Here is a 25,487-nt window from a genome sequence, read left to right as displayed (position 1 = left end):
TCCATCAATACATGAGTGGATTAATAAAATGTGGTATATGTATACCATGGAGTACTATTCAGCTTTAAGAAACAATGGTGATATAGCATCTCTTGTATTCTTCTGGATAGAGCTGGAACACATTGTACTAAGTGAAGTATCCCAAGAATGGAAAAACAAGTACCACATGTACTCACCATCAAATTGGTATTAACTGATCAACACATAAGTGCACATATAAGAATAACATTTATTGGATGTCTGGGGAAGGAGGGAGGGGGAGGGGACGAGTATACACAAAGAGTGCGATGCGCACCATCTGGGGGATGGACACGCTTGAAGCTCGGACTTGGAGTGGGGCAAGGGCAACATACGTCACCTAAACATCTGTACCCCCATAATATGCTGAAATAAAAAAAAAATAAAAGAGTTTGCAATAAACCATGCTTCTTGTAGAGTTCTAGCTCTAAGATACAAATTAAGACAATTAAGTTCTAGAAATGCTTAAATTTAATCATTTATCCCTCCCCTTTTAAATGAGTGCACAAATGGCCAAGTGAATGAACCTATGAAAGAAAGCGTGCTAGCTTCCCAACAGCATGAACATCTTTGTTTATCTTAATGGCAAGTCCTCAGCACATCCCTCAACCTGGTTCATAAAGATTATGAGAAGCAGGTATCTCTCTCGCTGATATAGTCATTGATACCTCTAAAGCCTTTCATTTTCTATTCATCTGGTGATGGATGCAAAGGGAAGTATTGTTATCCTCATTTTCCAGAAGAGAAAACTATAATTGACTTCTTTTTTGCAAACTTTCAGGTATGTCATTCTTGGCTCAAAAAGACGAAGTGATTTTCTGGAGTTAGATGTTGCATGGAGGTAGGTTCACCCCCACCCTACAAAGTGTTTTACTGATACCCCTATGAGTCCCTGAAAATCTTACATAAAACTAGTACATCCTGTGGGAAAATGACCTATGCACCACTCAGGGTTGGCAGCAACTGATGGCACCAGGGTAAATGAACAGAGTTTAACAGAGAGACAGAGATGTGGGTGGGCCTTAGGGAACCAAAATGATGCAGCACCCAGAGACTAGTAACAAGGGAGAGCTATTACCACCTTTGAGCCTGAGGGGGCAATAGGAGGAAGCTATTACTGGACCTCAACAAGAGTTGTAGCTGTGGGAGAGGAAACTCCTGACAAGAGCCATGGCCTTAGACCAAAGAGCAGAGCCACTGCCAAAGCAGCTGAGCCCAGGCAGGCAGAAAGCTGGGATATAAACACCCCAATCTATTTCTTCTCCCACCTTTCAGTCTCCTGCTGGTGCCACCCACTGGCCAAACTCAACACAAAGCCAGAAATCATGGCAGCTCTAGTGATGAATTCCACAAAGATCAGTCTCCTGAGACACAGAGAAGAGCAGAGAAAGGTGGCAAGTGCATCTGGAGGGGAGAGGAAGAATAAGTAACACAGCTATAGATGGAACAGAGCAGACTAACCATTTGTCCATTTGGTCAACAAATACCTATCTTTCTAGGGGTGGAGGAGATAATGGTGAACAAGACAGGTAAGGTCTCTGTCCTCAGGGAGTTTAACCATCTAGTGGGGAGCAATTCACAACAATCATATAAACAAAGACACAGCAGTTTTCAGATAATGGTGAATGTCAGGAAGGAAAAACAGGATAATGGGTGGAGAGTAATTGTAGCAGATGAAGAGCTGCTGTAGATAGGGTGGTCTGGGAAAGCTTCTCAGAGGAGGTGGCATTGGGGTGCCCTGAGGTAAGGCAACCTGGACTCCCAAGGAAAGTCTACCTTGATCCCACTTCTACTACCAGACTTGATTCTATGTGGTTTGTGGGTAAGAATCAAATCTGGGCTGTGATTTAAATGCATCTGACTAGTCCTCAGGAAAATGAGAGACAGAACTGGAAGATTAGAATAACAACAACAGTGGGCACTAACATTTACACACAGATTGTCATCTCTGACACAGGGCTTTTACTAACTTCATTACATTTTTTCAGCTAGCTGTCATGGGTACCAAGGAACTGAGCTGTGAACTCTGTGTTGGAACATCCCCAGCCTGCAAGAACAGCAAGGTGGAAATGCACATTCTATCCCTCTGTCCTGGGGCATCTCAGCCCTATTCCTTTGAAGGTCTATGCAGCTGCAGAATGGTTTCTTCTTTCTTCCTTGGTGGGTCTGCCTGATGTGAACTTGAGATAGATTCTTCTTCATACATACCCTCCTACTCTCAATTGAAAAATTTAAAACGTCCGTGTCAGGGAGGTGAAACCTGTGCCCCCATAGCCCTCTCCCAGCCTCTGATAATACGCGCATTCAACAGCTCTGCAGCCAGCGGTGGGCCTGTATTTTCTTTCGCTCCCGCACTCGTGGCTCCTCCGGGTCGATTGCGGGCATGTCTCCAGTCTTAACTCGGTGGTCTCCAGGCCGTTTTTTGAATAGGTAAGATTTCTCAGTCAATAAAGTCAATGCAGTTTTCTTTCCCAGCATCCCCCTCCACCAAAAAAAAAAAAAAAAAAAAGTGAGGTGGGGACCAAGACGGGGGAGGCTGCGATTGTCAGCCTCTGGGGTCTACATTTTGTATTTCGCTGACAGCCCAGGGCCGCTGCAAAGCCCGCCGCGCAGCCAATGGGCAGCGGTGATTTATGGAGCTGACTAACGCTGGCTGAATGCGGCCTGTCAGAGCGCTGTGAATGGCTCCCTTCCCCGCACAAGCCCCGGCTTTGTGTTGCTAAGCGATTAGAGCAGATGTAATGAGATTTTGCCCAATCCTCGCTTTGCCCTTTCCTAGCTTAGGCAAAATTGTGTGTTTTTGTGAATTTTTCCAGTTTGCCTTCGCGTTGTGGCCAACAACAGCTAACTTTGCCTCGACTTTAACAAGACTGGATATTTCCCATTCAGAAGTGAGTGAAAGAACACCTGTCCTCACAGGAGAAGGAAAAAAAAAATCCCCTTTGTGGGGGCTGAAACATTATCCTAATGTTATATTCATAGCCATAAATGACTTGCTACACTTTCTTTGCACACCTTATCTGGAAACTTGCAAAGAAGCTAAATTAAACCAAAGAGAAACGGGGCGGGGGTGGAGGATGTGGTGGGGTGGGGGGAAGCCTAACCCTAGTCCTCCAAATGAGAAGATAAAAATAAAAGCAGGCATCACAAAAGCATTACTTCTCTCAAGTAAGCTCTAAATTGGCCCACTGCTGGCAGAAAGTCCGATTATTTATGGCGATGAGGAATTTACTGATTTTTTTTCCCTTAATTACGTTCATCTCTTTGAAAGGGACTGAAGCCTCAATGTGCATTCTATAGAGGGTCATTTAACAAAATGACATCAGACGCTGTGGCGTGCTCCGCGCATCGCGGCTTTAAAAAATGATTATTCTGTGCCACTAAATGGTATAGATGTACCAACACAGACTAGATTTTTAACTCTGGAAGACGTGCTGGCTACCCGTTCTTTGTTGGGTTTTGTAAGATGCATTTTGCGCTCGGCTTTCCGCTTGGCTGGAGACACGCAAACTGAATCTGCAAGTAATGCAGGCGGCGAGCGAGGAGCCGGCGAGAGGCCGAGTAGGATTCTAATCACGTCTTTGCTAACTGACAAGAAGCAAGCCAGCCAAAAACCCACCAATTTCTTTTTGAATCTTGGTAATTGGGTACTTTTACACGCAGCTCACGCTATTCGGTTAGAGTCACAAGCTTAGATAGGCCAGTGTCTCAAAGCGACCACACAGTTCTAATGCATTTATTTGTTAAAATCTAGCTCCTTCTGGAAGGAATTTATATCATACATACCTTTTACTTAAAATCAATACGGAAAGTGTGTATATTGGGGGAAAGGAGTAGAAAATGTGAGCCTGGAAGTGAGGGAGGAGGAACATATTGGCCAGTGGGAGCTCCTATGTGCAGAGTGATGCCTCCCCAACCCCCAACTTTCCACCCATGATTTCACCCAGCCCTCCCATAGTTTCACAAGGAGACACTCAGAATAGGGGTGTGGGTTGGAAAGTGGGGTGGAGGACCCTCTCTTTCCAGTTCACTTTTTTTGGGATTTTAAAATGTATAGTTGTTTTATCAAAGTATGATGCAGCCGTTAATCACCACCTATTCTCTCATGCATATGTGTATTTGCAAGATAGAATAGGAAGAAAACAGTACATTCTCTACATTCATCACTAAGTCACTACTTGGGTAGGACTGGCCACAGCACTTACCTTTGTCATTCCTGCCACTCAGTGTGTTTTGCACCACCCTCTCCCTCCCACCACCCCTTTGCTTTGGCATTTCAATAACTTGTCCAGGGGCATCAGAGTCAAAGAAAGCTTAGAGGCAGCAGATTACTTTCATTTTGAAAAAAGGAAAAAAAAGTTTTATTACGAAACTAGTTTGTATAAAACAGGGTTATACATATTTTTGTAAGTTTGTAATAAAACAGTAAGAAAAAAAAGGCAGTGATAGAAATTTCCAAAAGGCAACCCATCGAAACCAACTGGCTGCCACTCTGTGTTTGGACAGTAGCTGCATAAACTTTGTTCTTCGTGAACAGTATTTAATAACATCATTAATACATTAACAACGTTTCTATCAAGTAAGACACATTGGTGCTGAAGTACAACTGGTGGCCTTTTGATCTCACCTATGAGGAGAGTTCTTTACAAAACCACATAGGGAAAATGGCAGTTGTAAGGTGAACTACACATCTAAAATATGCAGAGGTAATAGCATTACATGTTAAAGTATCAAGATATACACATTTTAAACCATTTGTACAAAACTTCTATAAATTTTTTTTCTCTCTCTTTCTCTCTTATGTACAAAAATATCTTAATATATCCCCAAACTGGTTAGGATAGATACAAATAGATTTTTTCTTATAATAAAAAAAATTCACAAAAGATTGGAAGCATTCTATGATGAAAACAGTAGAAAAGATGGTGAGAGGGAAGTGGTAGGGTTTGGGGATGGGGCCCGGAGGAGGAGTAGGGTTTCGAAGGACTGAGTAGAGCATAGTTTCACTGTAGACTAATGTCTTCAGCTTATTGGGGTGGGGGTACTGAGATGAAAGACACCAACTCATTTCTAGAGGGCTACAAACTGCGTTTTGAGAGAGGGCGGGGAGGTGAAAGCGCCCGAGCCAGCGCTTTCAGCTGGGCGTGTTAGTGGTGGGTGGGAGTTACTATAGTGCGTCTGCTGCTCCCGTCTGCCAGGAGCCCACTGCTTTTGCACACGAGCTGCATTTTGCGCGTTGACTCAGATCCTAGTCTCTCTTCATATCTCCTTGAATGATTGGAGTGCAAAGATAGTGTTCTGAGCGTAACCCTGTGTTCTGAGGGCCTTGCCTCTCAGGCATGCGTGTTTAGTTTCCATTGGGTTTGGGTTGGTTGGCCGTTTCTGTTGTTTGTGTGTGTGTGTGTGTGTGTGTAGTTTTTTTCCTTCTTCTTCTCTTCTTTTTCTTCTTTTTTTTCTTTTCCTTTTTTCTCCCTCCCAACGTCGCTGACGCTGACGAGAAAGCACTAAAGACAGCAGGTTATGCGGTCACCCTACAGCAAGGAGAGTAACGGGAGAGGTTAGTTTACACTCGAAGCCTAGCGGCGGGGGAGAGGGAGGTTTAGGGGAAGAGTCTGCCAGGTAGAACATCTCTTTTGACACATCCCAGTTCTCAGTTCGCCAGCAGAGCCGCACCCCACCCCTACCCTCCATTCCTTGGAGAACTGGGCAAAGCCACGTTCAGAGGCTAGTGCTGAAACTAACAAACTAGGATGTGAAATTGACAAACTTTAACAAACCCTTTCAGTGTAACTCCCCCCATCTCCATGGAGACAGCCCCCCTTCCACAAACATTCAGAGGGAGAATGAAGACAAGAATACCCCCCTTGCCCACCCCAAAATGCAACCTACCTGCTTCCAAAGTCCATTCGCACCAGGGCCTGACCAGGCCGTGCCCCTCAGAACCAGTTGGTGAAGTCGAGCAGCTCCTGCTCCTCGGGGCTGAGCGGGTCGTAAGAGCCCTCGTCGGACGAGTAGGATGAGACCGGCGAGCCGGCCATGGAGTTCAAATCGTTGGAGTAGTTGGGGGAGATGGTGGGCGACAGGACGCCAGCCTGGAAGGCAGCGCTCACCGCGTCGTGCTCGTCGAGCAGCTGCTGCAGCGCACGGATGTACTCGACGGCCGAGCGCAGGGTCTCCACCTTGCTCATCTTCTTGTTGGCCGCGCCGTTGGGGACGTGCTCCCGAAGGGTGGCAAAGCCCAGGTTGACCAACTTGACGCGGTTGCGCTCGCGCTCGTTGCGACGCGCCACGGCGGCCGGCTGCTGCTGCGGCAGGCTGTAGCCGAAGCCGCTGAAGTTGAGCCGGCGTTTGCAGCGCATCAGTTCGGGCGAGGACGAGCGCTGTCGTTTGACTTGCTTGGGCGCTGACTTGTGACCGCCCCCTGAGGGCTGGCTGTCGGCCGCGGGGCTCAGCTGCCGCGCCTGCTGTTGCTGCTGCTGCTGCTGCGCGCTCTGCGCCGCCGCTGCCGCCGCCGCCGCCGCCGCAGCTGCTGCGGTAGCAAAGAAGCAGGCTGCGGGCGGCAGGAAGGGCGGCTGGGGCTGCGGCTGCGGCTGCTGGCCCGCGCCGCCGCTCTCCATCTTGGCAGAGCTTTCCATGCGCAGCGGCGGCCAAGGAGGCGCGGGATCAGAGCGAGCTGGGACCCGAGGTGCGGGGCGCGCGAGGGGGACACAGACAGGACTTGGGTGCACGAACAGACAGAGAAAGAAGGGGAAAGATGAAGAGGGAGCCCCGAGGAAGTTAAAAAAAATACAAAATCCCCAGGAGACTTCCTAGAGAGGGAGCAAAGAAGGTGCAAATGCCTTTTCTCCTCTGTCTACGCCTCCTCCTCCTCCCACCCCTCCTCCCTTCGCGGGTTGGCTTCGGGAGCCTCGCGTGGCGCTCGCGTGTGAGGCTGTCGCTAGCGCCTTCTTGTTTCTAAGAAAAAAAAAAGCAGAAGAAGCAGCAAAAGTCAGTGCTGAGCGCGCTCTGCTGAGTCTCCCGTTCCTCTCCCACTAAGGCTGCGCTCTCTTGCGCCGGGTCTCGGTCTCTCCAGCCGTGGCTCAGGCTGTTTTTATTTTGTTAACCCCCTTTCTTTCTTATTTCCTTCTTTCACTCGCCCTCCCTGGCCGGCTCCCTGTCGGTGCGCCTTCCACGTTCCCTGGCCAGAAGTGAGAGAGTGCTGTGCGGCCGGAGTGCGGCCGCCTTTTCAATGGGACACCCAGCCCCACGCGCAGCCCTGGCCCCGCCTCGCCCCCCACTCCCCGCTGCTGCAGCGAGCGGCTGCAGCCCCCACTCCCCCCTCCTCTTACCTCCTCCTCCCACCCACTCCCTAAACTCCCCCTCCTCCTCTCTCCCCCCTCCGGTTCCCTTCGCCCGCTCCTTGCAAACTCTCCATTCAGCCGGGTTTGTTGTTGCAGTGCGTGCGCCTGGCGCGTGCCGGACTCCCGGCTGAATAAACAGGCGGCGCGCTCGGGGCGGGCTGCAGCAGGGGGGTGGCTTTAGAAAGGGGGGGCCGGCTTCGCAGAAGGGACAAATAACCTTGGGAATTGGGGTGCACTGGTGGAAAGATTTGGGGTGAAATGCCCTTTGGATCTCCTGAGAACGTGCAGCAAAGCGCAGGGAAGAGTTTGGGCAGAAAAGTGGCACAGGGGCGATGTGGAGATGAGGAGGTAGTGGAGCTCCATGTTTCCTGTTTTCTTCCCCTCCCCACTGTTTTACTCTTGGGGTTTTTCTCTGACCTTAGAAGTTGAAGCAAATTATAATTGAAAGATGGGAGAGGGAACTCCGTCCAAGACACTGAGAAAAGTGCAGGACTGTGTGAAGACTTGGGTTCTGGTCCCAAGGCGTCCTCTCCCTAACTCGGTGGCTTTTGGTGAGTGGTATCCTCTCTGAGCCTCCGTTTCCTCGTCTTTAGCCACAGAAGTTTGGATTAGATGGTCTCAAATGCCCCATCCAGCTCTAAAAATTAGGATGTGGTCCCCACCACCGAGCAAGTGTAGAGGGGCCCTAGGAGAAGGGACATTGAGGGTCTGTTGTGATCAGTGCTGTAGGTAGGTGTATGTGACAAGACGCCCCCCTAGGATGACCTCCGGCCCCCCTGTAACATCGCTCCCCCAAAGGATTATTTCCGGACCGGCTGGGGGGCAGATTATAAAGAGGGGAGTCCTCTAGGATATTCCCGGATCTTCTGAGAAGAAACATGGGGGTGGGGGGCAGGTGATGGAGCTTGGGGGACTGGAGAATCTTCCCCAGTTGTTCTGCCGCAGGCACCTCGGCGGCCTTGGCTCAGCCTCCATCCCGCCCCAGGCGTGTGCCCGGCGGGCCGGTGGCAGGCGACTGGGAGCAGAGCCCGGCGGGGCCGCGTGCTGGCTCCGCGAGGGAGGGGGAGGCGCTTGCCGCAGTTGCTCGGCCGCTTGGACAGCGCCTGCCCAGCCGCCCTTCCTGGGCCCTCGGCCCTGGCTGGCTCTGACCGCAACCCTGCCCAGCTTCGGGACGTCTGGGGACACGGCGCTGCTCCTGGGAAAGCGAACGGAGCAATGGGCCCCATCTCTTTAAGGCTCTGCTGGGGAGAGAGGCTGGGGCGAGCCTCCCGCGTCTACACAGGCAGAATTAAGCGGAGGTCAATCGTACAATTTGATTTGTCCAGCAGAAATAGTCGGTTTGATCAGGCGAATTATCGGGATCATTGCTTCTAATCGAACTTCGCTTTGTGGAGATGGGTCTTTCTACAGGGCCAGTGGGGGTGACCAGGGAGCCGCCTTTGGTGTGTGTGGCTGGCTACAAGTGTTTTCGCAACAATAGTGGTGGTGGTGGGCAGTAAGGACCAGTGGCTCCCTAAGTGAATCATCTCTCTTTGCTACCTGTTTCCTCTTTGTAGAATGGGTAACTTTGAGAAGTATAGGACTGAATGGTGCCAACAGAGATCAGTTCCATAACCCTCCCCATCCTCGTGGCCCCTTCACCCCACGGTAACCTGTGGCTTGCTGACCTCACAGGACTTTGTTCAAGCCCTTGAATTTACAGCTAAGGCCTCCCCACCCCCAGACCCCCAGGAAAGGAGCTGAACGGTCTCCAAGGTCATATTTGTCTTCTCTTTCCATAAGTATAGGAGGTAATTACGCCTAAAGCAGAGCCACACCACTCAGCTTGGGTGACCGTCCTGCCCTGTCCAACTCAAGTGAGCCCCAGACCACCTGGAGAAATGGCGACAACTCAGGCACTCCCCACCACCCACACACCTCGGCTGTGAGCTCTGGGAGCATGTGCTAGGAGGCCACATGCCCCTTCCCTTCCTCTTCAACAAAATAGTCAGTCAGGGATGGGGGTGGGAGGGGGTGTCCCTAGCATGGATTCACCTAAATGCGCTTCTTTTCACATTAAGCTGAATAGTGAGCTCCATTCTAACTCAGACTCTGTCATTCCACACCTGACAAAGGTCCAGACTCCCAGCTCTACCACTCTTGTGCATTGTAAACTTGAATAAGCCCCTCTTCCTCTACTGGCCTCAGTTTCCTGATCCGCACAAGAGGGGTGTACACTAGCTAATTAAAAATTCATATCTAGGAGAGGGGAAAATTTGCTGGTAGCCAACATGTGTTCACAGTTTCCCTTTAGGGGACTTGGGCTCACCAGCACACAAAGATCCCATGCAATTACCAGGGACTTAAGACCAGAATCCCCCACCCCCACCCCAAGCACACACATATACCATGATATGGGCACCTGAATGAAGGCATATAGTAGTGAAGACTTCTAGTGGTCCTGCCCATTGGCATCAGCCCAGGAAAAAAGACAGCAAGCTCCCTGCTAAAGCTACTGAAACATTTGTTCCCATTTTCCCTACTCCAGCCCTGAACCAAAATGCTGTCCCCACTGTCTCCTCCCTTGTATACTAAGCTTTCTTTTTTATGTGCTTTGCAAAGCTTTCCAAGAACCCAGAGAATGCTCAACACTGTCATCACCACCTTCTCCTCCAACGCTAAGGTGGAGCAGTCTGGAATTTTTCTTTAGGGGTTTAGATCTCTGCTGTTAGGGCATTGTGCACTATCCAGGAGAGTTTTCCACTGATATTGGTTTTCTAGTTGTTTTCACCAGTGTGGAACAAAGGATTGAGATTCAAAAGCCAAAATTAGAATCCTGCCTCTGACCCTGTGACCTAGATTATCATACCCCCTCCCCACCGGAGAGAACTGGCTGCATACTGTCCTAGGGAGAATTCCAGATAAAGTAGATTGACTTGACTTGGTGTCCAGGCTCTATGTGACCTTGAGACACTCTGGGAGTCTCCAGTTTCCTCATCTGCACCAGCCAATGGTTATAATACCTACCTCCAAGAGTTGTGAGATTTCAATAAGATTTGAGTGGAGCACTCCAGAGCAGGTCTAAATAGGAAAGGATTAATTAGGAAGTCAAGCTCACACAGCCCACCCAGGAAAGGGTTTGTGTCAGGAGGAGCCTCCGTGCTTGGCTTCCCAGAATCACACTGTGATCATAGCTTCAGCCAGTGGAGATGCAATGCCACCCTCTCTCACTGTCCCAGCACCTGGGGGTAAGTAATTCCTGTCACTTTTGAGGAATGGTGATGACGGATCACAAATGAAGGCAATGAAGACAGGAACCACATTTTTTAACATGAACCATAGTGAGTGAGATAAAATACAGAGATGCTCTGTGGCCTCCACATGCAGGGGGCTTCAGCAGAGCCACTGGCCCTGACTTCCACATCAGCTTTCTGTGGCTCCCTTGCCACCCAGTGGGCCTAAATCCTCACAAGACCCCAGGGCTTTACTTGGCTAAGACATTTGAACAATGTCCCATTTATCTGGGCATGGAGGGAGAAGAAAACAACTCACAAAAGGAGGGTTTCATACCTTCATCCATAAATAGGGCAGTGGCACTCCCCTTGCCTATGTGTCAAGGCTGTTATGAGAATTAAATCAGATGTTGTTGGTTAATTTGCTTTGCAAATCTCTCCACATATATCAGGGATTGCCTTTTCATTCCTCCAGATAGCAGCATTCGAACAGTGTTCTGTTTTGTGATAGGGGAGGGCAACACATTGAACCCCTTTGGGGAGTATCACCCAGAATATAGACGTTCCAGAAAAATAGAAAAGTTTTTCTTTTTCCTTCAAATGCAACAAGAGATTTAATTTCAGCACTTTCAGGCCCCTTTCCTATGTCAGGACACCCCGGAGCTGAACTGTACTTTAGATTAGACCTTATCTTCATTCAGCACCAGGGCTTATAGAGGGAGATGGCTTTTCTTGTGATCCACAGGGGTCTGCTGCCCTCGGATTGGAGAAACTGTGCTCCAGTCTCCTGCTACCTTAATTTCCACTCACAGCTGAAGGCCACACCAGTGCCACCTTTGCTCACATGCTATGCTCAAGTTCCGGGATTGTGCCCTTTCTCTCTGTGAAAAGGAGATATGTCTCATCTCTTTGAAAAATGCTCCATCTATGCCTTTTCTTTGAGGAGAGGGGTTAATATTAAAAAATGAAACTAGGATTTCCGTGGGACAGATAATTGAATAAAGTTATATTTATAGTGGATCGTGAATAAGGGCCAAAGAGGGTACAAAGGTTAATACAAGCCTTGCATTCTGGATTTGGTCACAAAATTGTTCATGCAATCCTCAATTTGGTGGGCAACCTGAGTCCCAGAGGCCACGATGCTTGCAGAAAAGTGAGTGTGCATGGCATTCCTAGCAGATATATATATTCCTATATATATATATATATATTCTAATATATATATTCCAATATATATGTTCATATATATTCATATATATATATTCCAATAGTTATTAAGATAAGGCCTCTGTCCTTGGCTGTGTGCAGCTCTAAGCCTGTGCTAGATGAGGTACCCAGGGAAAATGAAAGGGACATTACCGCACAATGTGCTGTTTCCCAGAACAGTATTCCCAAGGTAACTTCAGAAAAGGCTGCTATTCAGCCTGAGTTTAGTCTGCAGAAACCTCGGAGGAGGGCCTGTTCAGGGGGCAGAACAGCACAAACCACGTATTTGGCTTGGCCCAGCTTCCTGGTCACAGCAGCCAGGCCTGCACCTGCATTAAGGAATCCAGGCTTCTAACAAATCTATTCGCTTTTTCAGTATGTCTTAAAAAGAAAAAGGAAAGTTGGAAAAACAAAACAAAACAAAAAAGCACAAACTATATTTTATTGTGGCTGTTTGGTTAGGGAGGGAAGGTGGAGGAGGAGGAGGAGGTAATTTGCAGCCACCCTCACAAGTCCTTTTGAAGTTCTCCAAATAAGGAGAAGTAAGGCTAAGTCTTTATTTTTTTCTAAAGCCCCATTTACATTATGATTAAATACCTTCCTTGGATAAGCATAAAGAAAGTCGTTAATCTATATAGCTCTCCAAAGAATCAATACATTCAAAACTTTTGTAGGATTTGTTACACTCTATTTTGTTACAGTAGGCCAGCTCCTCTCTGTCTAGGCACATGGCTCTCCTTCCCTCCGCCTCCCCACCTCCTCCAAGAATGAAAATAAAGTAAAGGTCTTTCATGGTAAACAAAACCAGCTGATTCTTCACAGAGAACCCCTGAATAGCTGAAAAAGAAAAAAAAAAAACTTACAATAAATGGTGCATTTTTTTCTCTGCTGGGTATAGTATTCAAGGATCAGGGCAGTATTCAAACAGAGGTCCATTTTTTGCTCAGCAAGAGAGTTTAGAAAAGAAGCGTGGAGTCCATTCAGAGCTCTCCCCCCTTCACAATCGAAGGGCTCTATGAAACCTATCTTCCATGCCTTGTCAGAGTGTTTCTGGGGACCAATTAGTGCTTTGTTGCACGGCTTCTTTGCTGAATCTTTGAGCGGAAAAAAAAAAAGCTCTCTCGAGTCTCCCCTTATTTTGACCATTTCAGTCATTACTCAGTGTAATAATTAATATGACAACTGGACGCTCGAGTTTGTATAGAAACACCTCAGCTACGGGAGCGAGCGTGCAGTGGGTGGTAACGAGCCGCACATCAGCCCGAGAAGCCACACACACAAAAAAAGGGATGAATGGCGAGACAGAAAGAGAAGGAATAAAGATAAAATAGTTGGCACAACGCGGGGGAACATAAAACAGACTCGAATGGGGAGAGGGAGGAGGAAGGGGGGACAATTAAAGGGGAGGGGGAAGAAAACCACCCTACGGAGGTTAACTTATTTTGAAACTGTTTTCCGAATAGAACCGTGGGCCCGAGCGGCCGGATTTCAGCCCATCATATTTTCCCCCAAGTTTGTGAGCCCGCCTGGAACACGAGGTCGGGGAAGAGGCACAACCTGTAGGTTCTCTGCAGAGTCCTTCTGGAAGGTGCGCCCAACGTGCTATCCAGCCCAAGTTCCCAGCCCCTTGCCCTGTGTTGTGTTTGGCTTCTTCTTCCCTTCTCCCCCCCCCAAAAAAATTCTGCACCCCTTCGCTCCAACTTTGGTTTTAGGAGTTGGCAGTGAAGAAGCTCCGGCGCCAAGTGCAGACGAGCCGAGCCGGATGAGTGCTGCACTATCACCCTGGGGTGAATTTTGGTGAAAGGACATTCCAGATAGACCCCAACAACTCTGCCACTCTGACTCTCCGAACAGCGCCCTCCGGGCCCGCGAGGGGTCTCCCCGGTAGCGCGCAGCAAGGCCAGACGCTGCGCCCCGGCTCTGCCGCCCGCTAGCGCGCCCCGGGGTGGGGTTGCAACCCGCTCCGTGGCGGCATAATAAATAATTAGAGGGTTTAAGCGTGTTAGCCACAGCTCATGCTAATGAGCCAGATAAGGGCTCACGCTAACCCGAAGTGACAGTTTGCATACAGGAGGGAAGAGAAAAAAGCCCTGCTATTTTCCCCCCAACTTGATTGCTCCTTCTCAAATTCATACGTCCCCAAATCCCTTCCCCCATTCCCCTGATCTCCCTCTCTTCACAAGCCCCCACCTTCAGCCACACAACACACATACTACCCCTTTTTGACCCTTTCTCTGCCTTTCACCCCGCAAGACCATATTGGGACGTCACAAGACCCCCGGGTGCCTGTATCTGACCTGCGCGGAAAGTTCACTCTCAGCGCGCTCCAGCCAGTCTCAGCCCCCGAGCGGAGAGGACCCTCGTGTGCCTCTCCTTACACACCGTGAAACGCACCAAGGCTCCCATCCACAAGCAAGGACTTTAAGGCTCAGGGTCAGGGGTTTCTGGGAGCTCGTGGGGGCTTACGCGCCCTTGGGTGCTCTCTGCGTTCAACAAGGCAAGGGGAGCTGCCGGCTGGGGCGAGGAACTCAGGCGGCTGGAGCCCGGCATCTCCCGAAACGCTCCTACTGCAGCCGGAAAGCAGGGGCAGTTTACCGAAGTGACTGAGGTCAGTCGTGTGTCCCCATTGTGTAGCCACGTGTCCTGTGTCCATCACCACCTCCCCAAAGTCCAAGCTCAGCCCGACTCCTTGCGGTGCGGCCGGAGAATGCTCTGGCCTATAAATCAGCCCCGTGGCTGGAGCAGTCTCCCCCTCAGGCAAACATGCACGCTGGCCCCGCTGGCCAAGGGGAAAGTTTACTCCTAACAGTGTAAGGAGGATGCAGCCGCAGCCCGGGCAATGTCTGCCAGGGAATATGTGCCCCCCAAAGGTCGGCCAGTTGACTTTCTTCCCTCCTTACCATTCTTCCCAGGGCCTAGTATTTGCAGCACTAGCAGAGACTGGTAACTGATTTTCAGCCCTTTTGGGGAGACGATGGGGGTGGGAAGACAGTGATTTCTAATAGGTGAATATTCATTGACATGGAATCTTAAAGAAACAGCAACAAAGACAAGATTAAATGAGTTACTTTTTGTAAAATACTGACAACAGTGCCTGGCACATAGCAGACACTGGTATGTGTTAAATAAGTACCAGCATACTGAAATACATAACAGGAGGTATATGCTATTCACTTAAGATGTTAGAAAATACCGTTTAGATCTAAAAATGATCAGGGTTGATACACTTACTGATTCATCAGATAACTATGGAGCATAATCAGAGAAAAATAAGACACAATCATAGCTTTCAATAAACTTTAGTAGACAGAAAAGGAGGTGTTTAAGAAAAGAAAGTTCATTAAAACACGAAGTGGGGGCAGCAACAGAGAACCTTCAGTTCCCAGACTCCATTCTCTTTGGATTCCCACCCTCCCCCATCTGCCAGGCTACCCCCTAAATAAATACACAGTCTAGGTAAAAGCAGTGGACTTGTTATGCAAACACATCCTAAAGTCACCTCTTCTCCAACCAGATGGTGGTCCCCAAGCTTCTTCTATATGACAATTCATGAGCAGACACTGATGAACTTAACACACATACACACACACACACACACACACACACTCTCTCCACTTTGGCACACGTTGGTGTTAGGTGCAGTGAAAAGCCAAGTCACTTAAAGACACAGAGTCCAGGAAGTTCTGGAACTTTCTAGCTCTGTGACCCATGGCAAGTTGCTCATCCTTTCTCAGGCTCTATGAAGTGAGGGGGTTAAGATGCCTCACCTCTGATTCTGACTATATAGACAATACGGGCATGGCCACATAACCCTCTAGTGGCAACCACTCCTCTCTTTGAACAAACATTTTTGCTGTTCTTTTCTGCCAAAACCTTCAGGGGACAGATGACGTCACCCTCAGCCTTCCAGACGTGAGATCAGTCCTTACTGGTGCCAGGATTATGGCTCCTGGTAGAAAGAAGGTGGCATCATGGGGTCTGCATACCTTTAGCCCTGGGGACCAGTGCAAGAGGTGGGCCATTGGCGCATCGGGATGCACGTGCAAAGGGATGAAACTCACCTCTGTCGTCAACAGCTTTGCCTGGGAAGTAGGATTCCCCTCTACAGCCTGGACAGTTTTTTGGTCTGGGATTTGGATGCCCGGGAAGCGGTCGAGCCTCATTTGCGAGTTGTGTGGGTCGCTCGCCACCTGCTGGTGATTTCTCAAACTGCACCGGAGACTGTGAAAATTCTGCAATTAGATTCATTCAGCACCACTCAATTCGATTCTATTAATTCTTCTCCATACAGTTCAACCACAGAGCACTGACCTGCCTGTGTTACGTTCCCCCACGATTCTCAAATTAGAGATAACTGAGATGGCCATTAATATTCAGATCCTGAAGCTTCATCCGAGACTTACCAAATCAGAATCTGGCTAATGGGCTCTTCTAACAAGCTACGTGGGAGTCCTTTTGGACACTGAAGATGGGGAACTATTTCCCTAGAGGTATTCAAGGTGCTAAGACACAGTTTCCATTACGTGGACGCGTGAGTAACTAATTTCTTCTGATAAAGAAATTATGCTAGTCCTGTAAATAGGCAGGGGAGGTCTTGGTGACTTAGAGGAAGAGAAGCTTGGTAAGTTCCTGCAGAGATGCCCCTGACGAATGGTCAGAAACTTGCAGCAGGAAGTAAAGGGCCTTGGGAACCACCTACCCAGCACCGAAGCCTTTTGCTTCTTTAACTTTCTCGAGGCTCTATCTTGGGTTTGTCTTTTCCAGCTCCACCTTGGACATTTGCAGCCTCACCCTCTCACTCCACCTCATCTTCACTTCTGCTCTACCTCTCTCTGACCCTCTTCCCTGAGCTCTGTTTCTTCCTGATCTGGTCTCTCCTGGACTCAGGAAAGTTTCATTGATTAGTCCATAACTTTTAAAATGCTTACCTTTCTGTCCGAAGAGGAAGAAGAAAAAGAAGGAGGAGGAGGAGGAAGAGGAGGAGGAAGAGAAGGAATCCGTTCCTTGACCTTGCGACCACCTTCAGCCCAAAGCCAAATTTTCTTAGAACAGTAGTCTGACAGTTCCTTTTCTTTTTCACTCATCCCTCTGGGGTGCCCGGATATTTGGTTAAACATTATTCTGAGTGTGTCTCTGAGGGTGTTTCCCTGCATTCGATTAACATTTGAATTGGTAGAATAAGTAAAGCAGCTGCCCTTCCCAATGTGGGGGGGTCTTCTCCAATCTGTAGAAGGACTGAAGAGAACCAAAGAGGATGCGTACAGGAGAGCTTGCTCTCCACGCCTGTCTCGCAGCTGGAGCATCAGTCTTCCCTGCCTTCGGACACAGACTCCTACTGGAATTGCAGACATTGGGGCTTCTCAGCCCCCATAAGCACATGAGCCGATTCCTCATATTAGTACATCTCCGTCTAATCTCCGATTGGTTCTGTTTCTCTGGAGAACTCAGACTAATACATTCACTCAGGACTCCATTTTTTAGATGTACTAGATACTTTAGGCCCTGCCTCGTGAGATTGCCTCAGTGCACTTGGCACTGTTTACCATTCATCTCCTCTTGAGGTTCTCTCCTCCTTTGGCTGCCATGGTTCTCATCCTTCTGACCCTTCTTTTCTCTGATTCTTCTTTTCTCTAAAAACTTCATTTTTAGTTTCTCACCCCCCAGTGTAAAGTCTCCATATGACACATGTTGCCCTTTTTAGCTTCTACCTCTTGCTGATGACTCTCAAATTCTTCTTTCTAGCCTGGACCTCTCCGTGGGACTTCTCCGTGGGATCTGAGATCCCCTTCCCGTGGGATCTCACTCATGTGACCAGCATCGCTACTGGAATGGTCCGTGGAAGTATCAAGTGCAACATATTTGAAAGTGGGCTCATCAAGCTTACTCTCTCAAATCTTTCCCTCCTGTGGTGTTCTGTATTGCAGGGCTCAGTTAGCATCCACTCATACCTTCAACCCCAAATCCTGGGGGTCATCCTACACTCAGCCTCCATATCCTAGCTCACATGCCCACTCCACAATCACCAAGTCTTAACAACTTTATATAGATAGATACTGTGTATGTATAATGTAAACAAGTATATATACACATAAAATGCACAATTATATGTATTTAAAGCATTTCCCTTCTGTCTATCACTAACATCATTGCCTTATCTCAATATTCTCCCAGCTGGCCACCCCATGTCCAGTTTCATCTCCCTCAAATACCTTCTCCTCACTGCCACCAGAATGATCTAACTACATGACGTAGTAGCATGTGTGAAATGCATGGAAGTGTAAAGAAATGGTACTTTATATCGTATCCCAGAGAAAATGCTCTTTTCAAAGTATAATATACCCCACTGCTCTTCTGCTCAAAACCATTCGATAGCCTCCCATTGTTCTCAGGAGGAGAGCCCGCTGCCCTCGAAGCTCCCTAAGAGTAGGGATTCTGCTTCGCCTCCTTTCGCAGGCCCAGCCCTGGGCGTGGGGTCTGGACTAAGGCAGGTGCTCAGTACACACCTGTTGAATGAATGCATGGACTTGTGGGGCCAAAGTTGTTTAGAGGGTGTAAGGTTTATGTATCTGTGATACAGAAAGGGCCATGCAAAACACTTTTAATTAATTTAGTGGACTCAGAAAAACAATCCTCCCCCTCCTGGCACGTCTGAGGCCTCATTTGTAACTTGGCATGGGTTCCCAGGGATCACCAGTGATCTTTCTACGTGAATATCGTCCTCGTCTAAAACAATTGGGTTTTCTCTCCAAGGAGTACTAGGAGCCTGGCGCATAGCAGGCACTTCATGAACCCTCACAATCAGAGTCTTGAGTATTTCCACAAATGTGTGAGAAGGGGCACAGTGAGGGGAGCAGGGGCCCTGTGTTGGTGAGTGCTAAGGGACTGGGTTGGGCAGGGAGGCTGGGCTATGAGAAGCCTTGAATGACAGAAAAATGGTTCAGGTATGATGGCCTGAGAGATTTTTAAACAGAGAGGTAACACCATTGTATTCATGGAAGAGAAGTCTGGAGCTATGGAAGAGGGATTGGAGGGGACAGACTCTGACTACCTCAAACCCCTTTCCGAACATCACGTTTTCCTGAGATGCTTCAGCATGCCGGCCTCCATTTATTCTTTCCACAGATACTAGAACGTAAGCCCTGGGAGGGCAGGGACTGTGTCTGTTTCATTTACCAGTGGTTTTCAGTGTCCATATAGGGCTTGCCACATGTTAGGAGCTCAATAACTATTACTGCATAAACATTTATTGGATACCTACTATATACAAAGCATGTGGTAGGTTCCAGGATGCAAACATTGAGAAAAGAGACATAGTCCCTGTTTTCAGGTAGTTTACATAATATTTCTTTTTTGCAAGAGGGTAAGCAAAAAGGCGATTCTGAATGCAAAACCACTATGTCACCAGTGTGCTGAGAGAGACCACTGGTAGGGGCAGCAGACTCCCCTGGGGGAAGCGAAGCAAGGAAATTCAGGGGAGCAGCAATGAAAGAAGAGCTCCCACACAGAAGTCATCAAAGCTTTGCATTAGAAACAATTCATGAAACTTAGATCAATCAGTGAAGATTAATGCTATGTCTCTGTGAGGCTCAGGCCAGTCTTTCTACCTAAGAAATCCTCACCCCCGCTTTTCTGCTTGGGTATCGTCTTCTTTCCCTAACCATCACTACCAACCCTGGAGCCAGCAGGACACCTGCTGTGCCTTCCACAGTACTTGGCCTCTGCCCAGCCTAACACTTATCCGCCCTGCGGCCATCCCCCTCTCATAAGCTTTAAGTTGGGTGTGAACAGGGCACTTTCTTGTACGGTTCACAGGGTGCCTGTGTGGGGGAACATTGGAATTTTGAGAACCTGAGGCTTATACAATTTTGGATCTCTATTTAAGGAAAAGAATACAAAATTTTAAATTTAAAATTAGGTAGGAAATGAATATGTCTTTAGAACAGAAATCCCAGGAAATTACACAGTATTAAAAGCTGGAAAAATGCCATAAATTCCAGAAAAATGAATAATATTTTTATTAATTGCCTAATAAACTTCTACAGTAACTTTTTCTACGTTCTTTTGCTCATACTCTTTGTTCATTTGATAATTTTTACTCTCATCTTTAGAGATAATGAAAAGATGATTCATTTTTTTTCTGTAACATATGATTGAAATTTTTTATTACTGATTGGATGTTTAAGGCATATCATTTCACACACAAATACACCAGAGCTAGTAGTTGTAGAACTACTATATATTTGTGCCATACAAACCCAGGAGTTCTGATAAGTTGATTCTACACAATTCTCATCAAAAAAGGAAAAAAATTAATATGTGTTTATAATTGTTTATGTTTGATCATCAAGTATATTCCTGACAAGGAGAGAAATTCTGTTTAGACTAGGGATTGGAGAGAACTAGACACCATAGAATATGTTCGTAAAATGTCTGCTCAAGACCTTGGACCCAGGGACTCAGCACAGTGGACAGCAGAAATGTTCCTGGAACTTTGCCTTCCACCTCAACAACCAGGAAAACAACGCTCCGTGAAAGCGACTGCAAATGATGTCAGTATATCCACTACCTGCACGCTAAATGTATCTCCATTTTAGCTTCTTCTTGTCTGAATCTTGAAGATATCTGTGGCCACTGCACGTGGGAAGTGTGGTGGAAAGGATGTCAAAGTGGAAAGAGATGGCAGTCGTACCCGATTTTGGTTTAACTATGGTACTTTGGCAAATTTTGCAAAACTAGATGACCATATATAACCAGCTGAACCCATTTCTAGGGTCCCTCCAAGAGCCTTGGAGCCTAAGTAGATGTAGGACCCTCAAGTTTAAACTTCATTAGCTCCATGATGAATCTGCTTCTGGGGCCTGTGAGTAGGCAGGAAACACATACTGGATGAATAAATGAATAGCAGAAATAAAGTAAAAAGGGCATGGAATTTGGACTCAGATGGCCTGTGTGACTTTGGACAAATCACTTAAGTACTCAGCATTTATTTCCTCATTTTCAAAATGAGAATAACAATCTATACCTTTAAAGATAATGTATTTGAAAATATTCTGTAAATCAAAAAGCAAAATACAGATAGAAAAATTGTTTTCAGAAATACAACACATAAAGGAAAGTCTAGGTTCTCCTCCCCTAACTTAATATCTCAATGAGTCCTAGTTCCACAGGAATCTTCTCAGCCATTAGCCTGGAGAGACCAGCTCAAATGGATCTTTTTGGCCCTTCCAGATCAGGGACGGAGCCATAGCTGAGGACATCATCGTCTCCATCTACTTAGGGGTCATCACAGACCTGTTTGATGTGCTTGCCCACCATATCTAAACTGACTCCTTTTTTCAACCTTCTAAATTTTTGTCAAATCTATCCCATTTTCTTCATCTCCACTCTCAGTACCACTTTAGTCCAAGGTGTCATGGCCACTTCTCACCTGGACAACTACAGTTGCCTCTTGACTGCTCTTGTTCCCCTCCACTGCACTCTCCACACAACAGCCAGTGGTCTTGTCAAAACCCACATCTCAAAGAGCCACCCTCTGGCCATGTACTTCAGTGGCTTCCAACTCTTTCAGGATGAAGATGAAAACCCATGGTTTACGTGTCAATCCTGCACGGCGTGGCTCTCCCCAGCTCTCCAGCTGCATCTTTAACCATGTTCGACATCGTTTCCACCACACGACCTCTGCTCATGCTGATCCCCCTGCCTGTAAGTTTCCAGAAGGTCCTAGGTTCTTCCCTTGCCCTTTCATCTAGATATTTTCTACTCCACATCCTTAGATTAAGAAAACTTCCCAGGGAATAATTCTTAGAGCATCAAGTACATCTCCTTCATAGCTCTTGTTATAATTATAAATTTGAATTTATTCTTGTGATTTGATTAATGTTCATTTCCTAAAAGAAACATAAACTCAGAGGGGGCAGTTGTATGCCTGGAATCTGGAACAATGGTTATCTTATAGTGAGAGCTGAATAAATATTTTTAGATTGTATGGATGAATCTCACTCATTTCTATTAATAGTTCCCCAAGTGTCTCCTTAAAACCTTAGAGTTCAGCCAAGTTTCCCCCCAGTGACACAGACACAGAGGAATGAGAGAAAGAATCATACCCAAGATCAAGTCTGTGTCTTACCAAGAAACTGAGCACCCCATAGTCTAGTGGACTGAGTGCCTTAGTATATGCGCCTTCCAGAATTTTTACTAGATGAGTAATGACTGCAGTCACAAAGACTCAAGTTTTCAAATGGTCAAACCTACCAAGTCCCTGCAGGGGCCAGGGGTTTCTGAGTGTTTAAATTACTCTCCTCTTCTACTGAGCACTTTGTTTCCCTTGAGAGACAAAGGGAAAGAATAATGGGGACTTCTTGCAGCCCTGACATCATCTCAGATCTTTTGCTTTTTATCCCACAAGACCACAATATCTCAGACTCCTCATATGTACAAGGGGAATACTAGAAAGATATCTCATTGGACTCTAGAAAGTATTAAGGAAGATAAGCTCTGCAATGTGCCTGGTACTGAATATGTATTTAAGTGCCAAATTAATTTTTATTTTTTTCTCTTCCCAGAGAGAATGAAATAGAATAAAGCTGAAAGATATTTCGTTTATCTCAAACTAGAAATCTAACATAGCTTTGGGCAACTTCTCTAGAAAAACTACTTTTTTTTTCTTTACAACTTTCCTTCCTTATAGATGTGTAAATGAAAAAGTATAAATATGACAAACAAAATATCACTCTTAATCCCACAATCTAGACAAAACGTCTCTTCCTGGGTTGGTTTCTTTTCTTTCTTTCTTTCTTTTTGCTTTTTTTTTTGTGTGTGTATGCTTCTTGATATATTTACATAATGGGGAATACAAGGCTTTATATCTTGCTTTTATCAGTAACTAATTGTGTTGATTTTAAGATATCACACTTTCTTACAATTTTTAAAATAATTTTCATAGCTGCATCTATTATGCAAATGAATTTAGTTATTTCCTTATTTTTGAAGATTTCATTTCTCCTCACATTTTTTAGAATAATCTTGCCCCAAACTCTTTTGTGTATATTTTTCTACATTTCTGATTATGCTGATAAGAATGGAGTGCTTAATATGCATCAGGCACTGGGCTTAGTCCTGGAAATTTAGAAATACTAAGATATGGTCTCTGGTCTAGGAGAGGAGACAGAAGAGTGAAAATAAGACCTCAGGGGAGTTTGTGAGTTTATGGTGGAAACTTTAAGGCACTGTCTGAGTCAAGGAGGGGTGGCCATCTCTGACTAGGAGCAGTGAGTCAGAGAAAGCTTTTTGGAATTGGTGGAACTTGAGTTGACCAATTGAGTACCAACCCTTCCCCCCAAACTTGTCTGTTGTGGCAGCCCTCCCTACCTTTGACCGCAGATTTTTCTTCAGACCAAACGTCACGCTGCTCTACTTAAGATTTGATGTCCCCTGCTGTGTTAACCACTGGCTGAGCCTGCTCTGCTCCTATTAATAAGTATCTTCAACTCCTAGTGACATCGTTCCCCTGCCCTCTGAGGCATCTGGCTTCAATCCAGCCCTACTTGTGACTTTGCTGCCATAGTTATAGTTAGTGGGGTGGTGGTAAATGTTTAGCAACCCACCCACCCTGCCCAACCAACACAAACAAAGTGTTTGCTGGTTTCCATGCTGTGAGTAGTCGCACTGTGATGATGTCACTGAACACAGAATTGGGAGGAGATGTGCCATGGCATGTTATTATGTAGTATCTCTACCACACAGATACAATGGACATAGAATAACCTTAACAGCATAGATAGTAATAAAATGCAGTAAAATAATTGGAAGAAATGGGTTTTCAGTATTTATTACCTTCATTTTTTAATATAACTTATTTAATTGCAAGTTTACATAATTTCGTTTTTAATCGTGATTGTGTTTCAGCAATACGCTCATGAAATTACTGAATAATAATCTCTGGAGAGTCTGTATGAGCTGTCTTTAGCCCACCACCGGTTATGATGAATTAGTCCCCTGCTCACCTTTCCAAACCGAACTCACACCTCTCTCCTCTTCATTCTCTCTACTTCAGCCACAATTGGCCTATGTATGTTCCTCGAAAAAGTCCCACTTGCTCATATTTTAAATATTTCGTACAGGTGTTCCCTCTACCAGAAACCCTCTTCCCCGAGTTCTTTGCATTTGGCAGCTTCCCATAATTCGGTTCACAGCTCAAATGTTACCTTGTTGAATAGATCTTCCCTCAGCACCTAACTTAAACCAGCCCCCCCAAAACTGTCAGTCTCTTACCACTTTTTAAAACTTTATGTCTTCTTAGTCATTATAAGTACTGAGTTTATCTTGCCATTTTTCATCTATTTGTTTAATGTTCATGTCCCCTAACAGAATGTGAAATCACTGTGAGTAGTAACCTTGGCTGTCCTGTTCATTGTGTCTACAACAGTGCCTGCCACATAGTATATCTTCAACAATTATTTATTGAATGAATGAGTGCATGAGTGACAACACTCAGTGATCTCACTCTGATGTTGTCCAGAGGGATGCTAATGCAGTAGCTCCAGAGTCTTGAAATTATACATACATACATACACACACACACACACACACACACACACACATACACATATATATTAATAGACCTTAGATCAAATGCACTTGATTTACTAACTGATTTTATTATGACCCAATGTAATGTCTAAGTTCTGCTAAGAATTCCTGGAATAGCCTGCCTGAAATCTTATTTTGAGAAAAACATGACTTCTTACCTACCTTAATGACATTGAGTTTGTGTGGGCATTGGCTGATAGTGATCTTAAGATTTCTGGGTTGTCTGTGGGAAAAATTAGCCTAAAAAGAAGGATGCCGTGGAAATGAGGTTCTGAAGATGCTCATGAACCAGGCTGACTTTGTAGGGTGGGGCTTTCCTTAGTTTTCGCAATGATACATTACATCATTCTCCTACAACAATGTCTAAGCCAGCAATCTAAGGCTGCTAGAGTGATATTTCATAGTCTCAACAACCAAGATCCTTTTATCTTGATCTCCTTCACTCTCTTTTTGCTCTGGAAAGCATGGCTCCCTTTCCTAAATTTACCTCATAATCCAATCAGGCTGCTCCTGCTCCAATTCATATTTCTGCATCCCAACCTGTAAGAAGGAGAAGATGGAAGGAGAAGCACATGCCTCCTTTAAAGGGCACTTCTTAGGTGGTGGGAAGACTACTTCTTCTTGGATTTCTTTGGTCAAATATTAGATATGTAGCTACTACACTCAACTGCAAGGAAGGATGGGAAAAGCAGTTATTATTCTATGAAGTCTTGAACATAGCTAACATTCAAAGTTTCTATTTCCATGAGAGAGAAGGAAAGAAAATTGGCCAACTAGCTGTATATGCCATAGCTCCTTTTCTTCCCTGTCAAGTGGTCAAGCAGCTCTTAGACATCAGTATAACTTCCAGGCAGACTTTCCACACTTCCATGACATTGGCCAGTAAGTGAGCAATGAGCCTGAATGGATTTAGACAGTTTATTTCTCAGGGCACCATAGGCAACACGAATTTCATGTTTTCCTTGATTCCCATTGTCCCCCAAATTCCATGGATGTCAATACAAAGTGGATCCAGACAGATGCTGGGCACACAGTGGGTGTGTTTCACAGCTGAGGAACACTGAGCTTAAGACACTCTCATCTTATATAGGGTTAAAAATAACCAACTACCATTATATATATA

General features: G+C 46.3%; 1 protein-coding gene across 1 annotated transcript; it reads right to left on the bottom strand.

The window, feature by feature from the left end:
• Positions 1 to 5,465: 5,465 nt before the first annotated feature.
• Positions 5,466 to 7,199, bottom strand: ASCL1 (achaete-scute family bHLH transcription factor 1). The gene is made up of 2 exons (XM_012650266.1): positions 5,908 to 7,199; positions 5,466 to 5,549 (listed from the first exon to the last, which is right to left on the bottom strand). Exon 1 carries the CDS (start codon positions 6,651 to 6,653, stop codon positions 5,955 to 5,957), a length of 699 nt encoding a protein of 232 aa, XP_012505720.1. The 5' UTR covers positions 6,654 to 7,199; the 3' UTR covers positions 5,466 to 5,549; positions 5,908 to 5,954.
• Between the last annotated feature and the right edge of the window lie 18,288 nt (positions 7,200 to 25,487).

Source organism: Propithecus coquereli, unplaced genomic scaffold (assembly GCF_000956105.1).
Source record: "Propithecus coquereli isolate 6110/MARCELLA unplaced genomic scaffold, Pcoq_1.0 Scaffold316, whole genome shotgun sequence".
In the NCBI taxonomy this organism is placed as follows: Eukaryota; Metazoa; Chordata; class Mammalia; order Primates; family Indriidae; genus Propithecus; species Propithecus coquereli.
The sequence above is the reverse complement of the archived record's forward strand: the minus strand, read 5'-3'. Positions and strand labels throughout refer to the sequence as shown.